At 36.8% G+C, this 26,290-nt stretch overlaps 1 protein-coding gene across 1 annotated transcript in view; it reads right to left on the bottom strand.

The window, feature by feature from the left end:
• The window catches only part of LOC131427536 (sodium/potassium-transporting ATPase subunit beta-2-like), a 37,730-nt gene extending 11,731 nt beyond the window's left edge, over nt 1-25,999 (bottom strand). Inside the window, exon 1 of the mRNA XM_058590810.1 lies at nt 25,322-25,999. Coding sequence (XP_058446793.1) covers nt 25,322-25,463 — 142 coding nt within the window. The 5' untranslated portion in view covers nt 25,464-25,999. The remainder of the gene's footprint in view (nt 1-25,321) is intronic.
• Nucleotides 26,000-26,290: the final 291 nt, after the last annotated feature.

The following is a 26,290-nucleotide window of genomic DNA, read 5'->3' as shown; positions in this document are numbered from 1 at the left end:
AACCAGAAATACGACTTTTGATATAAATTGGGGTAAAACGGGTTAAACAGGCTAGTACTGTCATTCGCTTTGTGTTTGATTGGATCACAGATGTTTTGTACGTAATATGAACAATATTTATAGATCGTATTGGATCTGCTTTTGGGTTGTAGATCATATTTCAACTGAATATTATAACTAGAAAAGAAATCTGGTAAAACGGTAAAACAAGTTTGCTGCTGTCATTAAAACTATATGCAATTGATTTGTTAGACTTTTTTACATCAGAAAAACTCTATTGGCTCTTCTGCAAGTTCAAGTTCGCAAGTTCGGTTTTATGTTATATAGTTAAGCTTGAATACAAAGCAGTACAAAAAGGGAGCTTGGGGTAAAATGATCATGATAGCGTTTCGTGCGGTCCTTCTAAATACATGGAATCGATTTTACTGACCAAAAAAAGTGCCTCCAAAAAAATCGTCGCGTTTTTGGTCCATTTTTCCCCACTGTGCACTGCTATTGTTCGGATGCGACTTTCGGTTCCGAACATCAGGGTGAAGTATGTTTAAAATTTATACCGTCATCAGTGTTGGGAAAAAATCAAAATTTCGAAAATCGTGTCTAAGATTTTTCACATGCGATTTTCAGACAAAAAAATCATTGATCAGAAAACTTATTGAAGAAAAAAATAAATTACTGATTTTTTGCAAAAGCGTTTCTTACTGAAACTGGTCTCACGTCACTGGTCATCATTGATCCTCGATGATATTTAAGAAAAAAGTACGCACATTTAATACATATGTTATGATTTTCGAACAGAAGATTTTCGGTAGATGAATTTTCATAGCCGTTATATCTTAACTCTCTGCAGAAGACGTGATGAATAAATTCGCCGATGAAAAAAAACTAAAACTTTCTTAAATGTCCACCCTGGTTGAAATAAAATTTTTAGCAACAGAAGCAGCAAGTACTGTGATTAATAATGGTTATAATGATAATATAAATATAAAAACATAAATAAAAAAAAAACAAAATCATAACCAAAGCAAAAATATTACCGAATGCTTGAATACCATACGCACAAGTAACCGCAGCGCAGGTTATTGCTACGTCAATTCAATCGCGCCATTCAAGCACTGCGTGCTAGAGACTTGCAAAATGCTGCGCTCCTGTTACTTCTAAAAATCAAATTCATGCTAAATAGCGTTGTATTGGATTTAATCTGAACCATTTTGAATCAAAACAGCCATTCGGAACTATTTGAAATGTGGAAAAAGTATTGTTGATTATTATGGACCAATACGCGCATAATCCTGGGTTTGTGGTTCAATGAATAGAGCGCTGTTTTTTTCAGGCCAGTTGTCGTATATTCGAGCCCCAATGTGGAAGGATTCTTAGTGTCAGTAGGATCGTAGTACTAGCCATGCAATGATTCTGTACGCTATGAATCGGCTGCGAAGTCTGTTGACACAGAAAGGTAAAATTCCACGAAAGGAATGGAATGCCAAGACTTTGCTTTACGTGCATAGATTATTGTCAACTGAAGCCTAGGGGAAATTCAGCATGAAAATACCATTCGATTACATCTTTAGCTCTATTTCTGCGGGTGAAAATTCGTCATTTAAGTTTAACTGACACGAACAGTCACTTGTGAACTTTGAGATTCAAAGTTTTGTGTATGCTTGTTTCATGAATGGAATCTCTGAAGTGATTATTTCAGTTACTGAATATTTAAAAAAAAATCTTTTGACCCGATTTTTTCACGAGTTATAATGATATGAACTTTTTCTGATCAACACTGATCGTCATTTAGAGCAAAAATGCAAAACAAAACGAAGAATTTATATAAACTTGGCTCAAAACTTTTTATAAATTTGAAAAGTTATGCTAATGTATGCTTAAACAAACTTTTTTGTTCTTATTCAAGATTCAAATATTTTTTTTTGTGGTATCCCTTATACATGAAAACATAAGTTATATGAGAAAGGCATCATTATACCACAAGGTAGATTAAAATAGGTTTTTTATCAGAAACACCACGTCTTAAGGATACCTAAACTGCCCATACTTGCATATTAGTCCCATATGGAAAATCGGCATGTCGAGAAAACGACGATCAAAATTTTATTTCCGATTTTTTTTATTTGTTGTACTACCTAATGCTAAGTCATGGTATTATTACATGAAATATCGGTAATAAACCTTTGCTATTCCAATATTGCAACAAATGAAATTATTGAAATTTGCACTGAATGGGACTGATATGCGGGTACTTTTCATATGGGACAGACATGAGTTGATATTTTTTTACCATTTTACTGATCAAACCCTCAACTTTTATTGCAATTTCTGAGAGTATATTGCGGATAGATTTCATTCCTCAAGCTAACTCAAAATTGACGAAAATCGATATGGGATGTGCGGGTATGGGCAGTAAAGTCCAAGACGAAAAAAACGTGGTCTCGTCATACGAAGACTATCGCATGAATCGAAAAAAGGAATTTCACAATGGCTTGCCAAACGACTGACCAATAAAAGTATAATCTGGTTTTACACCCATTCCCAAAATAACTCATTCCATATTCTCCACAATTATCATGATTTTACGTTTCATTTGTTTGAATGAGCTGATGGCGTACATTGCAGTATAGAATACTTAACACAAAAGACAACACAGTCAATGCCAACGTACATTGTTTTGTCTAATCATGCACGTATGCGCAAGTTATATTCTTATCAGAGCATGCTACGACCAGTTGTAATGACGACATCATTGCGTTTATCATTCTCTATATGAACCAGCTTTGATTGATTATTTTTTATTTTGTTGTAATGCTGTCAAAGTTGTTTCAAACCGCCATAGTTGACAGACAGAAAATCGAATAAACGGGTTCCAAGAAACTTTTGGTTTTGATCGTATGTTAGTAGTGTTTTAAATTATTCTTTGGTAGATTGAAAAATCTCAGTAGGGAATATTTCGATAATGTTGATCCATGGTTGTTGTGACAGGTCTGTTTTGATCAAATGAGACTAGTTAGCACGCGCGTCTTCATACTTCGCGTGACGCTTGTACTCTGGCAGCAACCTAAAATATAAATCGTGTACAAATGTGGGTCAAATGAGTGTCGTCTGTGGTCTTCATGTCTGTGAAACCGGTTTTCACTAGATTTTTTTTTCATATTGTGAAGAAATTCAAAGGTTGGTTATGTTATTCACGACTAAGATATTTTGCGACACTCATACAATGAAGGCAATACAATCTATTATAAGTAACGTCTTTTAAGAGGCGTCTTATACAAAAACTAAAATAGATAATTTTATTTTGAACACTTCAAAGAAGTTCTAATACAGGATTTGTAGATGAATGAATAATTTAAATCATATCATAATATGGCAGCTTTAAAGACTGAAAAAGAATTTTTCATCAATATCCGAGTACCTTTTCTAGAGTTGTTAGCGTAGGAATAGTTTACTATGTAAATTTTAATTAGCTAGTACGAATTATAATAATAGATAACACGTTAAAGTTACAATACGTAGTAATCATTCAGTAATAGCCGTTCAACCGAGAAGGTTGTGTATAGAAGCGTACAGTTTAATAACGCTGGTTGGTTTACACGCGTTAAATACGACAACGGTTGAACTACAGGTAGAGACCTGTTGGCAGCAGCCGTTAAAACGTATAGTCGTGCTGCATAAGAGAGCCCTAGTGCTGGGCCAAGCTGGTGAAGGAAACAACAAAGGGCGTTTCCCAAACTCTACCCAGGCCGCAATATACAGCCACAAGTGCTGAGCAGGAGAGTGCAAAGGCACATCGAAGAGGAAGAGTGCAAAGGCACATAGAAGCAGGAGAGTGCAAAGGCACACCGGTGCGAAGGCACTTCGGTGCAGAAGCATATCGGTGCGGAGCACAAGGAAGAAGGAGACAAGACAACTCGGTCTTTCCACTGCCATACAACACGCAGGTATACACCGGTGACCTGCGCTGGTTACAGCTGGCGAAGACGAAAGCAAATCGGAATTCGAGTGGTGCTGGATGTCAGGTAGCAGTAGCATCACATCATATTCTATCGCTACAGTGAGCTTCAGCATTGTATCAACGTCCAGATACATCCAACAAGAACATCTAGAGCAACGAGGATCTACACGGCAGTGCAACGGAGATAGACAACAATTTCAAGGTAGAAGTTTTTTCTTTTCCTTTTGATTGAGTACTGTGTAGTGTTGGTTTCAAATTTTATTTTAAAGTTTAGTTAAAAATTTTAATGTAATGGATGAATCCATGGACGTAAATCCTAGCATGAATCCGATACCCCCACGAACGAAAAAATATCCGGAGAGCTCTTCTGGGCCTTGGATAGTCTTTTTTAGACGTATATCAAAGCCATTAAACATTTTTCAAATTAATAAAGGTTTGACATCACGATACTCTTCAATCAAAGAGATCATAAAAGTAAATAACGATAAAATTCGTGTTGTGGTAAATAATTTGAAACACGCGAATGATATTGTCTCTCCGGAACATTTCAATAAAGAGTATAAAGTTTACATACCCTCCAAAGATGTCGAAATTGACGGTGTTGTTACCGAAGCGAGTCTTTCGGTAGATGATTTACTCAAGCATGGTGTTGGTCGTTTCAAGAACTCTATGCTTGAGGGTGTGAAAATACTGGAGTGCAAACAACTGTACTCAGTAGTTCATGAAGAGGAAAAAAAAGTTTATCGCCCATCAGACTCGTTTCGAGTGACATTTGCCGGGTCTGCGTTGCCGTCCCATGTCTATGTCGATAAAATTCGCCTCCCTGTTCGGCTTTTTGTTCCAAATGTAATGAATTGTACGATCTGCAAAAAATTCGGCCACACAGCTACTTACTGTAGTAATAAACCAAAATGTATTAAGTGTGAAGGGCCTCATAAAGATAATGATTGCAACAAGGAAATTGAAAAATGTATTTATTGTGGGAATAGTCCTCATGATGATATTTCAGTATGCACTGCATTTAAAGTGCACAAAGACAAAATTAAGCTTTCTTTAAAAGCACGGTCTAAGCGCACATATGCAGAAATGCTTAAAACGGTCATTGATGTCCCTCCTTTGGAAACCGAAAACGGGTTTTCAAATCTAGAGGAACCAGAGGACTCTGACTCTGACGAAAATAGTGAAGGTAATTCGTTTATCACTACCCAAGGGTCAGTTAAGAGAAAGAAGTCTTCCTCCAAATTACCAAAAAAGACACCTAAAATTTCATCTTCAAAAAAAGATCCCCGTGTTAAACAAAAAAAGTCAAAACCAAAGACTGTGCCTCCTGGTTTGTCAAATTCACAAACCAATCCAGGATCTAGTACAGAAAAAGATAATAATCCAGTGGGCTCCATTTCACAGCCACCAACAGGATTACTGAAGTTTTCGGAGATTGTTGAATGGATTTTCTCAGCATTCAATATATCTGAACCCTTAAAGACCCTCATAATGGCATTCCTTCCAATAGCTAGAACCTTTTTGAAGCAGTTGTCAGCTCAATGGCTAATTGTCTCAGGTTTTGTATCTTTTGATGGATAATTTATCACCCGTCGCAAATGATACAATCACTGTCCTGCAGTGGAATTGTCGAAGCATCATGCCAAAACTTGATTCATTTAAAATATTATTGCATAGTCAAAAATGTGATGTATTTGCTTTATGCGAAACATGGCTTACTTCAAACATAGATTTAAATTTTAATGATTTTAACATTATACGTCTCGATAGAGACTCTCCGTATGGTGGAGTGCTTTTGGGAATCAAGAAATGCTATTCCTTTTATAGATTAAACATCCCTTCAACTTCTAGTATAGAAGTTGTTGCTTGCCAAATAAACATCAAAGGCAAAGATATTTGCATAGCTTCGGTTTATATTCCTCCAAAAGCACAAGTTGGACAGCAACAGCTTAATGAAATGGTTGAAGCCCTTCCTGCACCACGATTGATTCTGGGGGATTTAAATTCGCACGGTATTATGTGGGGTTCCGTTTACAATGATAGCAGATCATCTTTAATACAAAACATTTGTGACAATTTTAGCATGACGGTATTAAATATGGGTAGCATGACACGGATCCCAAGACCTCCGGCACGCCCAAATGCATTAGATCTATCTCTTTGCTCAACATCAATTCGACTAGATTGCACCTGGAAAATACTGCCTGATTTACACGGTAGCGATCATTTACCAATCATCATCTCAATTAGCAGTAGCAATTGCATTGCTACTTCCGCTAGTATTCCATATGATTTGACAAAAAATATCGACTGGATTAAATACCAAAGTAGTATCTCTAGTATTTTGAATTCAATGGAAGAGCTCCCTCCACTTGAAGAATATGACTTCCTCATTTGTTCGATTCTGGAGGCAGCAGAACAATCCCAAACTAAACGCTTTCCTGGGCCAACGACTAACAGAAGGCCTCCCAACCCCTGGTGGGACAAAGAGTGCTCAGAGGCTAAACTCGCAAAACAAAATGCTTGCAAGACGTTTCTAAAACGGGGAGGAGGAACTCCTCAGAATTTTGAAAAACTTATGGTTTTAGAAACCAAGTACAAGAGCATACTTCGAGCCAAAAAATGTAGCTATTGGAGACATTTTGTCGAAGGTTTGTCAAGAGATACCTCAATGAGCACTCTTTGGAACACGGCCAGACGAATGAGGAATCGTAACGTGGGCAATGAGAGTGATGAATACTCGAACCGATGGATATTTGACTTTGCTAGGAAAGTTTGCCCAGATTCTGTTCCTACGCAGAGCATTATACGGGAATCTCCTCCAAATAATGGTTTTATTAATAACCCATTTTCAATGATGGAATTTTCTATAGCACTCTTGTCTTGTAACAATAACGCTCCAGGGTTGGACAGAATTAAATTCAACTTGGTGAAGAATCTGCCCAACCTCGCAAAAAGACGTTTGTTGGAATTGTTCAACAAGTTTCTTGAGCAAAATATTGTTCCACCTGACTGGAGACAAGTGAAAGTTATCGCCATTCAAAAACCGGGGATACCAGCTTCCAATCACAACTCATATAGACCCATTGCGATGTTGTCCTGCATCAGAAAATTGTTCGAAAAAATTATTCTACGACGTCTCGACACTTGAGTCGAGACGAACGGTTTGTTGTCAGATACTCAGTTTGGCTTCCGTAGAAATAAAGGGACGAATGATTGCCTCGCATTACTTTCGTCTGACATCCAAATTGCCTTCGCTCAAAAGCAACAAATGGCATCTGTATTTTTAGACATTAAAGGAGCATTTGATTCAGTTTCCATTGATGTTCTTTCAGACAAGCTTCACCAAAATGGACTCCCAGCGGTTATAAATAATTATTTGCACAACCTTTTGTCAGAGAAACACATGCATTTTTCACATGGCGATTTGGCAACACTCAGAAATAGTTACATGGGTCTCCCGCAAGGCTCATGCCTCAGTCCGCTCCTCTATAATTTTTACGTAAATGACATTGACAGCTGTCTAGTAACCCCATGTACACTAAGACAATTGGCAGATGATGGCGTGGTTTCAGTTACTGGACCCGAAGCTATTGATCTGCATAAACCATTGCAAGATACCTTAGATAACTTGTCCGATTGGGCTGTTCATCTTGGTATCGAATTCTCTGCGGAGAAAACAGAGTTAGTCGTCTTTTCAAGAAAGCATGATCCCGCGCAGCTTCAGCTCCATATGATGGGAAGAATGATCCAACAGGTTTTAACTTTTAAATACCTCGGGGTGTGGTTCGATTCCAAATGCACGTGGGGAGGACGCATTAGGTTTCTGATAACAAAATGCCAACAAAGAGTAAATTTTCTTCGAACAATAACAGGATCTTGGTGGGGTGCTCATCCGGAAGATCTAATAAAATTGTATCAGACAACGATACTTTCAGTGATGGAATATGGATGCGTTTGCTTTCGTTCCGCTGCAAACTCTCATATTATCAAACTGGAGCGAATTCAGTATCGTTGTTTGCGAATTGCTTTAGGGTGCATGCATTCGACACATACAATGAGTCTTGAAGTTCTGGCGGGAGTTCTTCCATTAAAAGATCGATTTTGGGAGCTTTCATCACGCCTGCTAATAAGATGTGAGGTGCTGAATCCCATGGTAATTAATAATTTCGAACGACTAGTCGAGCTTCGATCTCAAACAAAATTCATGACAGTATATTTTAACCATATGTCACAGGAAATCAACCCTTCAAGATATATTCCTATCCGTGTCAGCCTCCTAAATGTCCCTGACTCAACTTTATTTTTCGATACATCCATGCAGCGCGAAGTGCGTGGAATCCCGGATCATCTACGTTCGACGGAAATCCCAAAAATATTTTCAAGTAAGTTCAGGCATATTGACTCTGAGAAAATGTTTTACACGGACGGATCGCGAATTGAAGAAGCGACAGGGTTTGGTATGTTCAACAATAATGTTTCGGCCTCATTTAGGCTTCAAGAACCTGCATCTGTTTATATAGCAGAGTTAGCAGCAGTTCATTATAGTTTGAGTGTAATCGTCACATTATCTCCAAACCATTATTTCCTCTTCACAGATAGTCTGAGTGCAATTGAAGCCATTCGCTCAAACATGACTGGCAAGACTGAACCGTTTTTCCTGGGCAAAATAAAACAGTGCCTGAACGACATATTGAACAATAATTATCTAATCACTATAGTCTGGGTCCCGGCTCATTGCTCCATTCCTGGCAATGAAAGAGCCGATATTTTAGCCAAACGTGGTGCTATTGAGGGTGAAATTTATGAGAGACCAATTGCTTTCAACGAATTCTATAGCTCGTCTCGCCAAAGAACACTTGCCAGCTGGCAAGCTTCTTGGGATAAAGATGATCTGGGTCGGTGGATGCACTCAATTATTCCGAAAATATCGACAAAGGCATGGTTCAGGGGACTGGATGTGAGTAGAGATTTCATTCGTGTGATGTCCAGACTCATGTCCAATCACTACACGTTAGATGCACATCTCCTTCGAATTGGGCTCTCCGAGACTAATCATTGTGCTTGTGGCGAAGGTTATCGAGATATTGATCATGTCGTTTGGACATGCGTGGAGTATCGTGATGTCAGATCTCAACTAATAAATTCTTTGCGTACCCAAGGTAGACTATCCAATATCCCAGTTCGAGACATTCTTGCTTGTCGTGACCTTTCATACATGAAACTTATTTATCATTTCATAAAGAAAACTGGAGTTTCAATTTAATAAAGGCCCCTTTCAAGACTTAGTTCTGATCCCAGCTGCGTCCATGAGTTCAACCAATAGCTAAATTAGAATAAAAATAATGTAATGATACAAACAAACTCGAAACAGTTTATGAAATTATTAACAAAATGTCTGAAAATAACAGCTTATTTTATAATTTATAGAAGTTAATCGTTTGGTTCAAATAATATTTCCGAGTAGATTTCATAATTAATGACGAGTTACCTAAGATGATATTTAAGTAATAAGAGAATATGTTTTAATAAATGCAAAACGTTGTGACTATGTTAGAATTAAATTAGGATAAGAATATTATGTAAAAGTGATGCTACGGCGAAGAAAAACTTATGTAAACTGCCTTAAGAAATAAACGTATTTATGAAAAAAAAAAAAATACGTAGTAACCCGTCACTAGTTCTCTCGTGAATAGTGTTAGGTACCCTTGTCGAATGATGCAATAAAATTTGCGCCGTGCGCGGAAAGCAAGACATTAAATTTTATCACTCCAGAACAAATAAACCGCACTATATCTTCACTAATTAAAAGCCAACGCTCTAACCTCTTGAGATAAGATCAAGACTTTTGCATCTTTCTGCACCGGAAAGGGCCAGTTGTGTGACGGGCTGTTATTGATATGTGCCATGGAAGCAACAACGGTAACGGACGTGGGATGTCTAGCATGTATCAATGTGGAACTCATCAAATCATGCTGTGAAAGAAAGCGTTTAATTAACGTATCAGAAGTCGGTACAGTGTCATTTCAGTTCGGAACCTGGATGGCATCGACGGTTTAATTTTCACATTGCACCATGCTAACCTTCACGTTTAGATTTATTGCAGTTTTAAAAAGAAAAATTGTTATTTTTATTCATTTCATTCTTCTTCAACGGGTGTCAGAAAAAAAATCGTCGCTTTAGGTGGCGGTATAAAATTTCGTCGGAGTATCCATATGAAATTAAGGAAATTTATATGGGATTACAAGACTTTCCACTTGAACTTAAGTTAGTGAAAATCGACCACACCATCGCTGAGAAAACAGTCTGAGTTTCATTTTGGAGTATTTCAACACTATTTTCGGAAATCGGGAACCAGGATAGCCGGAATTAACTTGATAGGCCGTCTACTAACAATAGCAAACGGTTGGAATAGTTTCGAGTCCAGTTTAGAAATCTTTTTACGTTTTTTGCTTCGTCGCCTAAAGTGATGATACAAATTGTTTCACATTCTTCACCCTTTAATTCCGGAGCCGAAAGTCGTATCCGGATGAAATTCTAAAGCTTTGTGTGGAACCAAAAATAGCAAAGCCTTGGTATTACATTCCTGTAGTGAAATTTGACTTTCTGTTTCAACAGACTTCGCAGCCAATTCAGAATGTACAGAACCATTGCATGGCTGGTGATACGATTCTACTGACATCTTAAGACCGTTAATTTTTACCTATGTTTGTAAAAATCGGTCACACTATATATGGGGAAAGTGAGTAAGTAATCAGCTTCGGTGTTGGTTTTCGTTTTCTTTATGGCGTGTACGAAATTGAACAAAGCACGCTGTGTGCATCGTTTGTAAAGGCGTGTTGTGGTTTTTTCTTCCGTACCAGCACATGCCGGTGCGTACCGGCTTTGTATCGTCATTTTATATGACGGTTTTGAAAGCTTTGACGTTCATCGATCTTTAATCGCGGAACCGGAAGTCGGTTCCAGATGAAATTTCACAGCAGCTTTTGGAATAATATGAGCTTTAATTTTAATCAAGATTTCTGAAAATCGGTTCAAGCATCGCTGAGAAATCGAAGTTCTACTTTTGGAGTTGTTCTTCACTACTTTCCGTGCTTCTGGAACAGGAAACAGGGGACCAGTAGTGCTGAATTAAATTTATATTCCTACAAACTAACAATTTCTGCAAACTGGAAGAATTTGTTAGTCATTTTTTGGGATTTTTACCTGTTTTGTGAAAAAATGTAGATGATGTGCTCAAAAATATTTTAAATAATTTAAGACCTTCCGTTTGAATTATGATTTGTGAAAATCCGTTAAGCCATTTTTGAGAAAATTGAGTGCACATTTTTCCTCAATTTTCACATATTACCGTGTCACTCCAGAACCAGAAGTCGGTAGTCATACGACTTTTTAGATGTGTGGTTTCAATTATAGCATATGTAAAGCAAGATACAACATCTCGATGCGGAACTTGAATATCGATTTTGACTGAATTTTTTGAACGTCAGCTCAATCTTTTGAATAATACCGTAGTACCGATGTATTGAGTAATATTGAGTGTCTGAGAGCAGGTTTGTCAAACCCAAGATTCTATAGATATTTCACTCATCAGGACGCTCATTGGTTGTAAAAGCAGCTGATATTATTTTCATTTGTCCTGTCACTGCTTGATGAAGATGTGACTAAATAACCAGCGAACAGCATAAAAAGTGCAATATATCCATATTTATTCCAATAAACTTCAAATCTGATTACTTTTTGGAAAGAATAATGAACTTTATCGATTTATGTTTATGTGATTACTCTCTTTTTTACGTTTAAAGGTAATAGGAGAATGAAAGAGAAAACAAAAAGAGTCGCCTATCTTTGACTGAGCATACTCCTTCTTGGATATAAAACTATCGTGTATCTCATTTGACAGTCACTTTCACAGTATAGATTACAGTTGACGACGATTTTAGTCAGTCTGTCAAGGTATTTCGACTTGACTGACAAATTGCAACTCTGGTTACGGTTGATGAGTTTTATATTAAAGCCGTTTTGGTTTCCGTTTTGCACGGGTTAGAGTTTACATCACCAACTCCGACATCCCTGTTGATTGTTTAAACATTGATCCGGAAGAAAAAACTGTCCTAAACCACCAAGAAGTTTCTTGTCTGGCCAGCAATCTATGAATGTGGTGGAAATTGAGTTAGATCCTCATCACACAATTAATGGTATAATTTGAAGAACTAATTTCTGAAAAATTTATAGAGAACGCTTCTAGAAGCGACTACTTATCGTCCAGAGGTCTCTCAAAAGACGGATGATGTTTTGGAAGGGTTTAGCATCTAATTATTCCATCCAACTAACCTTAAACATAACTAAATATGCCATTTCTCCGAAAACGTAATGAATTCTAAGCTACTATCACTAAACTATCAGGGGACGATATAATCAATGAACAACTAAAAGACGTTTTTGTGATCTACCGATCAAAAGACACCGGTACCGATGCTAAAGTGACCCGAGGGCCGATCACTGAGCTTTTCTGTAGTTGTCTTACGGTAAATGTATACAAAGTTTTGTTCAAAGAAAACAAATTTTGTGGTCCTTTATTTGGTTGTTTCCCCGGAACCGCTAAATTTGTGTTTCCTGGAAACCATAAGATTGTCAAAATCGTTTTAGCTATAATTGAGCAACACGTTTTATCGGTTAGGTCAATTACACAATTATTTCTGTAATCGTAACCTATAACCATATGTAACCTAAGTTTGTCGAAATCGGTTAAGTTATCTCTGAGGATATAGTACGGAATGTTAGTTACGTCACTTATGCGATTAAAAACGAAAGTGATCGCCATAATCTATTGGAGCTACAGCTGTTACCACACTCGCCCTTTACAATTCAGTCAAAATTGTATAGATAGAAAAAACTACGGTTTTTTGGCTACGGCTATATTGCCAGAAACCGACATGTTCGTCATGAGCCGTCTGAACGTGGTCCGGTGCCTCTTAGTGGCTTTCAAAGAAATCTAAGGTTGTCGAAAACTGAACAGTCATCTCCAGTAAAATTGAGTAGGAAGAGTATGCGTTTTGTCGTTTACGTTACTCCTACGATTATATTTCCGGAACCGGAAGTATTCATCATTTGTATTCCAAACTTGATCAATGATCGGAATGAAAAGTCCCGGGCCTCTCACAGAGAAGATGTGAATAGTTTAGAATCGTCTATATTTTTGTCAAGAACAAGCCTCTAGATGTCCCAATACCAAATTTCACGACAATCTATCCACTAGTGTTTGAATAACAGCTGATCGTGTCAGACGAGTTCTAGTTTTCATCAAGCTATGGAAAGGATTCCTGGCTCCCAGCGACTATTATCTATTCCCAAACCTGAACAGGTTTTCCCAAGGAAAGAAATTTTCGTCGAATGCAGAGGTCAGGAAAGCCTATTTTGAAGGCCTTGATAAATCTATTTTTTCAAAAGGAATCAAACTGTTGGAAGCCGATGGGTCAAGTGTATACTTATACTGAATAATAAAAAGGATTTCTTGGTAAAAATCAACTTTTTCTTTGTTAGGCCCGGGCCTTCTTATTCCATGTAGTAGCCTAAGGGCCTTCTAAACCGTCCGAAAAATTTTACGGACGGTAAAAAGTTTGTTGTTTATGTCGCTTATACGATGATGTTTCCGAAACCGGAAGTATTCATTATTGGTCCATCAAACCTAATTATTGACTCAATGCTTTCGATGGAGCCTAAGATTGTTGAAATTAGTTAAGTCATCTACAAGGAAATTGAGTGAATATGAAAGTGCACATACACACTCCAACAGTCATTTATCACTTTATCAAGCTGAGTCAAATGAGTTCTCCGGAGGTACGATCGAAAGTTGGGTAGAATTCAATTCGAAACCCATTTTATTTACCGACTAAACAAAGTAACGTTTATTTTATGTTTAAAAATAGGCTAGACACGTTGTTGATTTCACCAGGAGGTATTTTGTTTTCCGTTTTGCTGTTTTCATTGTGAGACAATTGTTCTGATTATGAAAAAATCAACAGAAATGTTAATTGTATCAATGACTTTTAGTTGAAACAGCCAAGGCGAAAAACAGCAATTGCAATTTTGTGAATGATGGGTTCTCCGCGGAGGATAAGTTTATTCTACTGTTTTATGGTCGTATAACAACAATATTCTGTTAAATTGTAGAATTTAATTCGCTTGCAGACACAGTCTGTGGTCACCAATCTTTTTGCGGTTCAGGAAGCAAACTTTGATGGATAGTTTGTATAACATGATACAATTCACTCCATATACGATCAAATCAGTCCAATAACTACGCAGTGTTTTGTTTTGGATTACCGATTCGCTGGTAAATGGAATAAAAACTCTCAACATAAGCGGTGCCCTTGGCACGTGCGATCAGCTATGAGGCAGTAACAAGCATTTCTTGAATCTTTTTATAAACATGTCGTTCATTGCCCCCTGCGTATGCGTTTGCTGGATCGGGTGGTGTCAGCAGTGGTAGTGGTGAACGGATTTCCAGGCGTCCGAAGCACAAACAGCGGCCAGCAATTGACCTTGTAACAGTTTCATTATCCGTCTGTTTTTGGTAGTATTTATGCTCATCGATGTTCCGCAGCACTCACAGAAACAGCCGGTGCTTGTTATGTATTCCGTGATTAGATTGGTATGGATTAACTATTTACAGCACATATATTGTTTTGTTTATTATTATCACTAAGAGTGTCATCGAACGAACACGTTTGGATGCAGATGTGCGAACAAATTTCATCATCAAAATTATTGAAATTAAAGAATCTATGTTTCCATAAATAACAATGTTTCGTTTGACAAAATTACTAGTTTATCAATATTAAAATATATTTGAATAAACTGTACATGTACACACTTACTTTCTGACTTAGAAATGATTTCGCTGATTCATTGCTGTCTAACATCTGATGTAACATATTTTAGGAGTGCGCACATGTTTACCGTTCCAAGTGATATGATTTTACTGACGGGCACATACTTCCAGATATGTATATCTAATCGCATTTTCCTTATTTTAGTACTGTTAGATACCACCGACCGATAAAAGGAAGACTCTGATTATACTCAGATTCTAGAAAGTGTGGATGGCGTTGAACCGGTTTAATGAAGTCAACTCAATTGTTAACATAATCGAGCGTTCAACTGTTAAAAATATTATACTATACTGCTAAACGCTTCTATTTCTATGGTTTCGTAATAGATGGTACAGAAAGACTGTCCAATAAAAACAATAATTACAGTGATACAATCTCCATAAGCTGTGGTTGCTATTGCAGAAACTAGGAACAAATCGTAGAATTTCTGATTTCTGTAAGAACAACTCGAAGTATCATTAATCATTTTGCTGAGTGGCTGTTGGAAAAACGAAACGATCTTGTTTGATTTTCATTCCCACACTCAGTAATTCCTTTAGCACCTTCAACGATAATGTTGGTTAAACTAATCCACACTCCATCGGCTTTTCCGCTACATATTCCGATTCTTGGCATAAAAATGAAGAAGTTGGGCTTCAACTAGTGTTTGCATATTCAAGTATTTTTATATTACCTCATAAAAATTTCATTTTGATTAGTAGTCAAGGTGTATTAATCTACAATTCTAAACTATAAGTTTACTTATAATATGACAACTGCAATTTGTCCAGAGATGACACATAAAAATATGTTCTACCGGATTGATCATATTTGAATGTATCAGTATTTGGTGCAAATGAGTATTAAATTTTTTTGATGAATTTCGCATCTCAGTATCGAGTGTACACCCTCGCATATACCGATAACAACATCAAATGCAAGATTCCTAAAATAAAATTGCGATTTTTCGTCAAGTCAAAATATTTGGATATCAGCCATGGGAATGTACTGTAACGTGACGGATTCGATTACGCTTATTTTGTACGATAATTTCAATTGCACAGTAAAAATATACACACCGACCACGCACACTCGTGTATCGAAGGTCCACAAACCAGATTCTTGTCGTTTTTGATGAAACACAAAGGGTAGTCAAACTTGTTCTTGTGCGGTAATGCTAAAGTTGTTCTGTCACAAACGAAATATGTAAACTAACGTGGGTTCTCATTAGAATAGTATGTCCCATGAAAATTGTGAAGGTAAACAAATTTATTTATATTATTGTATTTATTCATTAAAAACATTATGTTAATAATATATTATCTATCAAACATAGGTTGTGAAACGGATACAAGAAGATTTTTACTTTAACTTAATACTTTTACTGAACTTAAAAAAAGGTGCAAGTAAAAATTTGGTCGTTGCGTTCAACTTTGTACGCATTATATAGTATAGCATGCAAGCCCTATAAGCGTTTGCTGGCCCACCTGAAGCGGTTTATGGCTTATTACCAGATATATAAGCATGAATTGAATGTTAGCTAGACTGCACTAAACAGTAGTTTTATAATGTTTTTGACTTCTTCCAACAATATTCAGTAAATAACAGGTCACGTTTTTTTTCATGTCGTACTTTTCTTTGAATTTAAATATGTCTAATTTTGTGCCAAATATCAACCAATCACAGATAATGTTGATTTTGTGTTTACATTTGAACAGACGAACGCTGACGAATTCCATCGAATGCTTTGAGGCCCTTACGCTGCATCAGATGAAACACGCAAGAGAATTTATTATTATTAATATCATTTATTTTACCCGGCTTTAACCTTTTGGTCGTTCACCGGGGACGCAAGAGAAGGCTACAATGCTTTAAAACTTTAAGACACCGAATCGCAAGTATTTTTGGACGAAGATGGCACGCAAACTCAAAAACAATTGACTAAAAGATTGAATGTGCCCCAAGGAGTAATATCCGATAATTTCAGAGCAATGGAAACCGGGCATAAAACCGGAAAACGGGTGCCAAATGAATTGAACGAGTGACAAAAGGAAAACTGTCGGATGATTTGTGAAATGTTACTGAAAATACACGAAAGCAAATCATTTTCGCATCGGATTGTTTCGGTTTCTATTCCGAGAATCCTTAGCGCAAAAATCCTGTATTAGTTCGGGCGAGGACGCAACAACAACAATTGATCGATTGGAACTGAGCAATTCAATTTGTTCGTCCAGATTGTAGCACCAGACAAGACTAAATAGATCCGGGAGCCGATAGAACAGTTCGTATGGGAAGTGCTATCGCACGCGTCTTACCCACAACACCTCGCCCCATCAGATTATCGCCTACGAGTTAAACTTCATTCGGTAATTCGGTTTGGTTTGAACAGCTGAGCTGAGGTTTGGTTTTGAACAGTTGAGCTCAATCTACTGTTGACAGCAGTACCTCAGGGTTCCGTTTTATTATGAAACGTTTTTACCTGATCTGAGATCGGTAAACCAATTTAACTGTATATTTGTGTCGAGGGGACACGCACTCGTTATGTACCACTAGCTTCGTAGAAGTGAAAAATGGGTCCATTCTTTCTTTAAATCATAAGAGACAGAATTTACATGGCCAGGCATTCACAAGATGGGAAAAGTGTACACTGATTTTTTTTCACGCGGATTTCCGAAGAGGCGCGGTTTTTCACGCGGATTTCCGAAGTTTTCTTGTTTTGTTTTAGAAATGCATGAAATGTCGAGATCTGGTGTTATCCCGAATTTTTTTATAAGTGACACTTAGAAAATTTTCGATTTTCTTCAAACATTTTTTTTTATATTAAACCATATCTCGACTTTTCATGCATTTCTAGGACTTTTGGCATAAAAAATGAATGGTTTTCTTAATTGAAATAAACAAACGCCCTAACGATTTGCAGATTCTATTTAGATACAGAAAAATATGTGCCTTACCCCAGTTTTCGGCAGTTTTTCCTAAAATTTTTCCACTTTCCTTGTCATACATTATTTGAGCAAACGATTTTTGCGCTGGTTTTACGGGGTATTCGGAGGTCATCTCGATGAAATCTCTTGGGGTTACTTTTCTTTGTAGTTATATCATAGTTATTTAGTTCGGTATCAGTACAATCATACTTATTCCAGTATCAAAGAGAATCAGATTATTTTAATAAATGAGAAGGGAAAAAGTACAAGTAATTCACAATGACGATATGAAATAGTGAAAGTGAGGATTTTTTTCAAATTTTCGAATATGTCATCCACAATTCACTGAAAAGACTAGTGGGTTGCTACGATTTTCTTTATAAGGAAAATTTTATCTCAGTCTATATGAGAGAAGTTCACAAGTATCGTTCAATAATTTGTTCTGCAAAAAAAAAAACCGCCTGAAAAATAATAATAGTTTTCTTTTGGATTCCACTATGAAAAAAAACTATTTCTTTATTATACTAACATAATAGTAAACAAACATATATGTACCAGTATTTCGAACGCTATTTGCGATCATCATCAGTGTCTTATAAGTCTGAAAATTCCGGTTTTTTCAACAGCAATTTGTAAAACTGTAATATTTGACAACATATCAACTTATAAAGTTTGAATTAATGAATCTATCTTAGAGTGTATGTCGGTGTGAGTAATAGAAATAATTGCATTCCTTCAAAGCTGGGTTCACACTTTATAATTGTGAGGAACTCAAAACTGTTCCATCTAATTCTTATTTTTCAATTCTTGAAAATGCATTTAAATGTATTTTTCATTGCAACGTTGAGAACGCAATCGATTTCCTACTCTTTGTTCTTGGACACCATGAAATGGTCACTAAAAAAACCAATGGGTTGCTACGATTCTCTTTATGAGTAAAATTTGGTCTCAGTCTTTATGAAAGAAATTCACAAGTTTTGTTCAATGATTTGTTCTGCAAATTCCAGTTTTTAAAGCAGCAATTTGCAAAACTGTAATATTTGACAACATTTCAACTTATGAAGTTTGAATTGAAGTGAAAAATCAGGCGTTGAGTTCTGAGAGTTTTGTGCTGCTCACAACTTTGAAATAAAGTGAAAGTATATTTAACTGTTCATGATTTAAATACAGATTGTTCAGTTGTTTTGAAAGCACACAATTTTCACAGCCAACAGTAATCTTAGCGTGTATGTCGATGTGTGTAATAGAAATAATTTCATTCCTTCAAAGTTGGGTTCACACTTTAAAATTTTGAGGAAATCAAAACTGTTCCATCTAATGTACATTTCATTGCAACGTTGAGAACGCAATAGATTTCCTTTGTTTTTGGCCACCATTTTTGTACAATTTACAACTTTCGAGCTACATCGATTAGAAAAAAGTAATACTTACACCCTTTCTAAATATTAGACTTGAGTGGAATTGGTCTCTCCATCCGTGCCAAAAACAAAAATTTCCATACCAAAGTTGTGTGCAAAGTTTCGGTCTAACGGGAGTATGTGAAGTCTGGTGACTGATGACGCATACCAACTTGTTGAAGATATAGTTAAAATGCCGAAAATACAAGAGTCGGTCTTCAGTTCCAACGAAAATGAGTGTGCGTGAAGCAAGAGTTACGCGTCCGCCTGAATTGATATTCCATTTAAGCAATGGGTCAACAGAATACTGTGTTATGTGGTAAACAATACGTCAATGGACTTATTACAAAAAAAAAAACTCTGCGACATAGTGTCAAATTCTTCACACTCTGGGTATGAACATAAATCAATCAAACATAGATTTCCCAGTGTAATAGTAATGTAGGTGAGCAACCCGTGACACAAAAAGCGCCGTCTGGTGGAGAATGGGTGCGTAAATGCTCCTAAAATGCATGCATAAAGTTGCCTGTGCATTTAACACAAACACAGTAGCTAATGGAAAAAGTACACCCGTTTCTCACTAGAGGTGCTGTTAGTGTCACCGTACAGTGGGAAATCTCTGTTTATTTGATTTATGGTATGAAGTATGAATCACAATTTATAGTCTCGGTTGATTTTTCGAATGGTCGTATAAGCAAGTGACAGTTTATCTTTGTTTACTTTAACTTTCGCCATTATTAAGATTTTCATGGATTATCCATCACCGATCAAAAGTCAAAGATTTCGGATATTTTTCGATACAAAGAGATGATTGGAAAACATGGAAACCGCTTGGTAATGGATAGAAGAGAAGGTATTTTTCTGTTGAATGCAAGTATCTCACACAGTGTTGGGAAAATCATGATCAGAACAAGTTCATTTTACTCTCACTCGTAAAAAAATCAGTTCAAGAAAGTTTTTCTAAAAAAGACTCAGTGACTGAAAAAATCACTTCCGATATTGTCATTCATGCAACAAGCATCCACAAAACTCAGAAACACGACGTTCACAAGTGATTATTTGTGGCAGCGAAAGTTGATGACGAATCCCACCCAAAGAAATATCACTAAAGAGATAATCGAAAGGGAGAAGAGTCTTCGATGATACTTCGATGCTAAACTTCCATTGCGCTTCAGTTCGACACCGAAGTGATTCATGCAAGATTTAATTATTATATTTTCATCAATAAAAAAATCTCTACAGAATAAATTCGCAACTGAACTAAGAAATAATGACTGCAATATTTTCGATGCACGAAGGGTGCTTAAGGTCATCGTCCAAGTACCATGCGCGCGGGTGGTTTTAGGAAATTTTCAATTGAAAATTTGAAAAATTTGCCAAAACCAAAAACATACAGACCTTTGTAAAGCTTTTATCTATCTGCAGGCTGAAAATGACTGGAAAACTCGGAGGATTTTCCAAGTTTTATCAAAAATAGCTCTAAAAAATGAGTATTTTTGTGATCTTTCGCAATTATTTGGATAATTAATGCGATATTATTAAGTGCTTCCTTATGCTGGCTACAAGGATTACATTCATACAAATTTTTGGAAAAGCTTTCCACACTTTTCATGTAAAATCAACAAATTTCATATAACCGATTTCGTTGTATTTTGATGATTTGGAAGTACTAAATGAAATACATATTATTTTACAACAATGCTGATTCAATTTATAAACGGAATAATGTTTATTTGTGAGGTTTTCTTAGTGTTCTACAGAAAATTGTCAAAATACAAACCAAATAATTGGAAAATACCACAAAAACACTTATTTTTCAAAGCTAGTTTCGATAACACTCGGAAAATCGGAATTTTCCAATCATTTTCACCCTGCAGATAGTTAAAGGTTTTTTTTAAATTTGCAATTTTTTTCCATCGGAACTTTCCTAGAACTACCCGCGCGCATGGAACTTGGATGATGGCCTTAATATGAACAAACATATTTTTGCCACATTTCAAATAGTGATCATAGCGACGAAAAACTGTTTTAATTCCAGCTGGCTGATTACACTGCACTATTTAGATTAAACCCAATAAAACGCTATTTACATCAATTTGTTTCAAATAAATAACAGGAGCGCAGCATTGTCAGCAAGTTTCGAACACACAGTAGGCGCAGTGTTTGAATTGGCATAGCGGTGGTCTGCGCTCCTGTTACTTCTGCGTACATTATTCAAGCTAAAGCTTGCTTTAGATAGAATTGGAACAAAGACAATTGCCTGTATTTCAGTTATTTATTATTGAATTCAAGATCTTTTTCTATACAAATGTAGCGTTTTCTTCATACTTTTAAGAAAAAAGTACGGATAAAATTATTGGTCACGGTTTCGAAGGAATTTTCGAATTTTTCCTGTAACACGGCTCATTAGGCGGCGCACACCTTCTTCGTCCATCGTTTTAGCTATCTTATTCCACTAGGTCGTCATCTGAATGATGACTTTGACAACCTTTCCCTTTGCCTTGAGTCCCCTGTTCATGATTGCCCAGTATTTCTCAATAGGGCGGAACTGGGGGCAGTTGGGTGGGTTAAGGTTTTTCGGAACAAACTGGACCCCTTTCTCTGCATACCATTCTTGAACGACTTTGCTGTAATGACAGCTTGCCAAATCTGCCCAAAATATTACGGGATGGTCGTGGGATCGAATGAATGGCAAAATTCGTTTTTGGAGACACTCTTTTTGGTATAGTTCCGATGTCATTGTCTTATTTGTAACGAAAACTTTCAATATTTTACCACAGCTGCAAATGTCCTGCCAAATCATAAATTTTCTTGCAAATTTTTCGGCAAAAACAAATTTAAATGTGGCTGGGACATCCCCCCGAGCCGTTGCCAAGTAATATTTTTGACCTGGGATTTGCCCGAAGTCAGCTGTGACACAGGATTCATCGTCCATCAGAAGATACTCGTCGAACTTGGTCAGCACCTGGTCATATAGTTTCCAAGCACGAATTTTGACCACACTATTCTGTTTTATGGTCCGATTTGGCTATTTGCTAGCTCGATACGAATTGATTCCTTCCCGGAGTTGAGTTCTCCTCACGGTACTATGGGCTGCACCGAATTTTCTGGCCAAATCACGGTCCGACAGATTAGGATTCCTCTTAATCGTCTTCAAAATCTTACCACGCAGTTTCCGGTCGACAGTTGCACTCCGACGATTGGCTTGAGGCTTCCGAATCGTTGTCAATGTTTCCTTATACCGTTTGATAACACGCCATACGGTATTTCTGGGCAATTTCAGATGTTTAGCTAGCCTAGATGCAGACCACAATGGATTTTCCAAATAACTGTGCACAAGTTTTCTTCTTCTTCAAACAATCAGTTTACAAAGTACAGTCGATTTTCGGAATGTCAAAAATCATACGTGAAGCTGACAAAATTCCCGACACGTGGGCGCCAAGAACTTCCAAATCCGTCCACCAGGAGCACCACAATATAAGAAAAAGTTTGTTCCAATTCTAAATGAAGCAAGCTTTAAATGGCATGACATGGCTAATATTTTTATTCCACAGAGATTATTTTTATTATCATTACAACTATTATTTATCACAGCACTTGCTGCTTTTATAAATAATGTAGTGCCGAATAAATTTCAAATACATCACCACTATCGATCCACTTACCAACCACCCTAGGCACATTGACCATTTTCAGGAAGGTTCAGTTTTTGTGCATCGACGAATTTATTCATCATGAATTCTGCAAAGGGTTGAAATACAACGACTATGAAAATTCATTTTCCAAAAATCTTCTGTTCGAGAATCATATCAGATATATTCAATATGCGAACTTTTTTCTTGAATATCATCGAACAATATTTTCACTAGTGAACTAATCACAACTGATATTTTGCCATGCGAAACCAGTTTCGTGAGAAACGCGTTGTCAAAAAATCAGTACTGAACTCTGAGTCACCGACCCGGGAGAATCTACACTAATAAACTCGTAGCCGAAGGAACAGAAGGTCGTCTAAGCTACGAAACAGCTTATGAACATGCTGACAAATATCTTTGCATCAGCCATGACTAAGGGTCCGGTAGACTGTTACAAGGCCACCCGGATGGGTGTCGAAGCATCTTTGTCAAGGGCTTAATGAATACAGCATTGACAGTTTTTGACATTTTAAAACTATTGTTCGGCTTCAAAACTTTTTCACGTTTTCTCAAGCTAAGTTTTATTCACATTTTTATTATTTGAATAATTGGAATTGGTATGATTTATTTTATATATTAGTGTTAATCTAACACATTTATAAAGGGTGATTTTTTAAGAGCTTGAGAACTTTTTTAAACAATAAAACGCATAAAATTTGCAAAATCTCATCGGTTCTTTATTTTAAACGTTAGATTGGTACATGACATTTACTTTTTGAAGATAATTTCATTTAAATGTTGACCGCGGCTGCGTCTTAGGTGGTCCATTCGGAAAGTCCAATTTTGGGCAACTTTTTCGAGCATTTCGGCCGGAATAGCCCGAATTTCTTCGGAAATGTTGTCTTCCAAAGCTGGAATAGTTACTGGCTTATTTCTGTAGACTTTAGACTTGACGTAGCCCCACAAAAAATAGTCTAAAGGCGTCAAATCGCATGATCTTGGTGGCCAACTTACCGGTCCATTTCTTGAGATGAATTGTTCTCCGAAGTTTTCCCTCAAAATGGCCATAGAATCGCGAGCTGTGTGGCATGTAGCGCCATCTTGTTGAAACCACATGTCAACCAAGTTCAGTTCTTCCATTTTTGGCAACAAAAAGTTTGTTAGCATCGAACGATAGCGATCGCCATTCACTGTAACGTTGCGTCCAACAGCATCTTTGAAAAAATACGGTCCAATGATTCCACCAGCGTACAAACCACACCAAACAGTGCATTTTTCGGGATGCATGGGCAGTTCTTGAACGGCTTCTTGTTGCTCTTCACTCCAAATGCGGCAATTTTGCTTATTTACGTAGCCATTCAACCAGAAATGAGCCTCATCGCTGAACAAAATTTGTCGATAAAAAAGCGGATTTTCCGAATGGACCACCTAAGACGCAGCCGCGGTCAACATTTAAATGAAATTATCTTCAAAAAGTAAATGTCATGTACCAATCTAACGTTTAAAATAAAGAACCGATGAGATTTTGCAAATTTTATGCGTTTTATTGTTTAAAAAAGTTCTCAAGCTCTTAAAAAATCACCCTGTATAATTGAAGTACAAGAATAAACTTTATAGCAAATACTTTTGTATGATCAAAGTAATAGAAAATAAAATTATCCTATTTAAAGAACTCAGCAAGGACGAAGTTGAAGCTGGGTTGGCGGCTCAGTGCAGGATCGTAGCACTAGTCCTGCATTGGTTTATACCCTAAAAATCGGTTGAAAATGTTGAAACCAAATGGTTTCTATCAGTGTAGCTTTACATGATCGATTCAGCGATGGGGTTTCGGTTTTCCAATAGCGTTTTAAACTCGTCTTTCAGTTTATTACTAAACAATCAAATTAATATTTGAAAATATGATACGGTGAAGTATCAATTTAAAATGACCACACCAACGTAGGCTATGCCTAACCGATGTTCAACGTATTGCTGCTGACATTTACAACATTTATTTCAAAATTTTGTATGTTTTTCAAGATGAGATCGATATTATTGTTATTTCCGACAGTACACCTGAAATTGACGATTAAAACACGAGAAAGGATCACCAATAAATAAACGTAGTAATTCAATTGATAAACATTTTGTTATTGTTTGAACCATTCCATCGCTACACGATGGAATGGTTCAAACAATAAAGATGGTAGAATAAACAATCTGTAAACCAAACAAGATAATCGCTTTAAAACATAACGAAGCTACACACTTTGCCTTACAGTAACGACTGATCTGCGCACATCGCGATCGGTACAAATAATTCCTCCCACACATCTAGTAGAATCATTGAGTGAATAAAACGCATATTCCGTAGAATAAATCAATTAATCTTACACGGTACTAATTTTTTTTATATCACACTATCAACACTAATCAAACACACATTGAACAATTGTTATTGGGAATTATCCTTTCGTATGAGATACTGGTTCCCACGGTAAAAAAAACACGTATAGGAAAAACTGTGCTACTAAGTAATTATCATAAGTCTCCTTACCCCAATTTTCAGTGGTTCTTCCTAAAATTTGACCGGTTTCTTTGTCGTACAAGATCTGAGAGAAGGGTTTCTTTTCAGGTTTAACCGGGAACTGGTAGGTTGTCACGACGCGACCATCTTTGGTCTTTGTTTTCATCTCCATGGTTGCAGACTCACTTCTCAACAATCCAAACAAAAATCTCAACAACAAAATTACTTTCAGATTAAATAATACTAAGTAATAAATACGCGGTGTCAAATTTGATTTGTAAACGGCGATTCACTGGTTGAATGTTGAGATTAATCTCACTTATGTTTTGAAACTGCTTATCAAGCACACTATGTTTATTCGACACTAGGGAAATATTGTGTTTTATTTGTTCAACTCATCTTTAACAAAACTACGCTCCTGTTACAAAAGCAGGGTCTCTGTAATCTGAGGTCCGGTTTACGCTGAGCTGTCAAACTAATAAATAAAGTTTCCCACGTTCTCGTCGTCGTCGTTGCAACTGATCGAAGAGCAAACGATGGTTTGTTACCGCTCACACGCGTGGGTCTTCGAGAACTGAACCGGAGCAAGAGTCCATCGCGGTGCTGAGCTACAATCTTTGGCGGTTTTGTTTTGCCTATCCGATGGTAGATTCTACTGTGCTGAGGTCCACTGTGTCAGCCTTGTCGTACCGCTTCAAGGCGGGTCGTTTCGATACTACTACCCTCACTTGTAGCGCTTACCATACGTATACTAACGATGCAGCTGCTCAGAGTTGCCAGAAGTGAGTCAATAATTTGGAATGGAAAATAACCGAGGGAAAGATAACATTATCTGGTCTGGATCCATGCTGTGCATCTATAAGTAGATAGTTTGTTCGAATGCTTTGTTGGTTTGCAATTGAATTGGTTTAATTCTCATATAATCATAATAACCAACGGAATAACGGATCTTATTTAAACGACTTTTAACTATTGAATTATTGATCATGAATAAACAAA

The sequence above is a fragment of the Malaya genurostris genome, chromosome 2 (genome assembly GCF_030247185.1).
Source record: "Malaya genurostris strain Urasoe2022 chromosome 2, Malgen_1.1, whole genome shotgun sequence".
In the NCBI taxonomy this organism is placed as follows: domain Eukaryota; kingdom Metazoa; phylum Arthropoda; class Insecta; order Diptera; family Culicidae; genus Malaya; species Malaya genurostris.
Note: the sequence above shows the minus strand (reverse complement) of the source record. Positions and strands in the feature narration are given on the sequence as shown.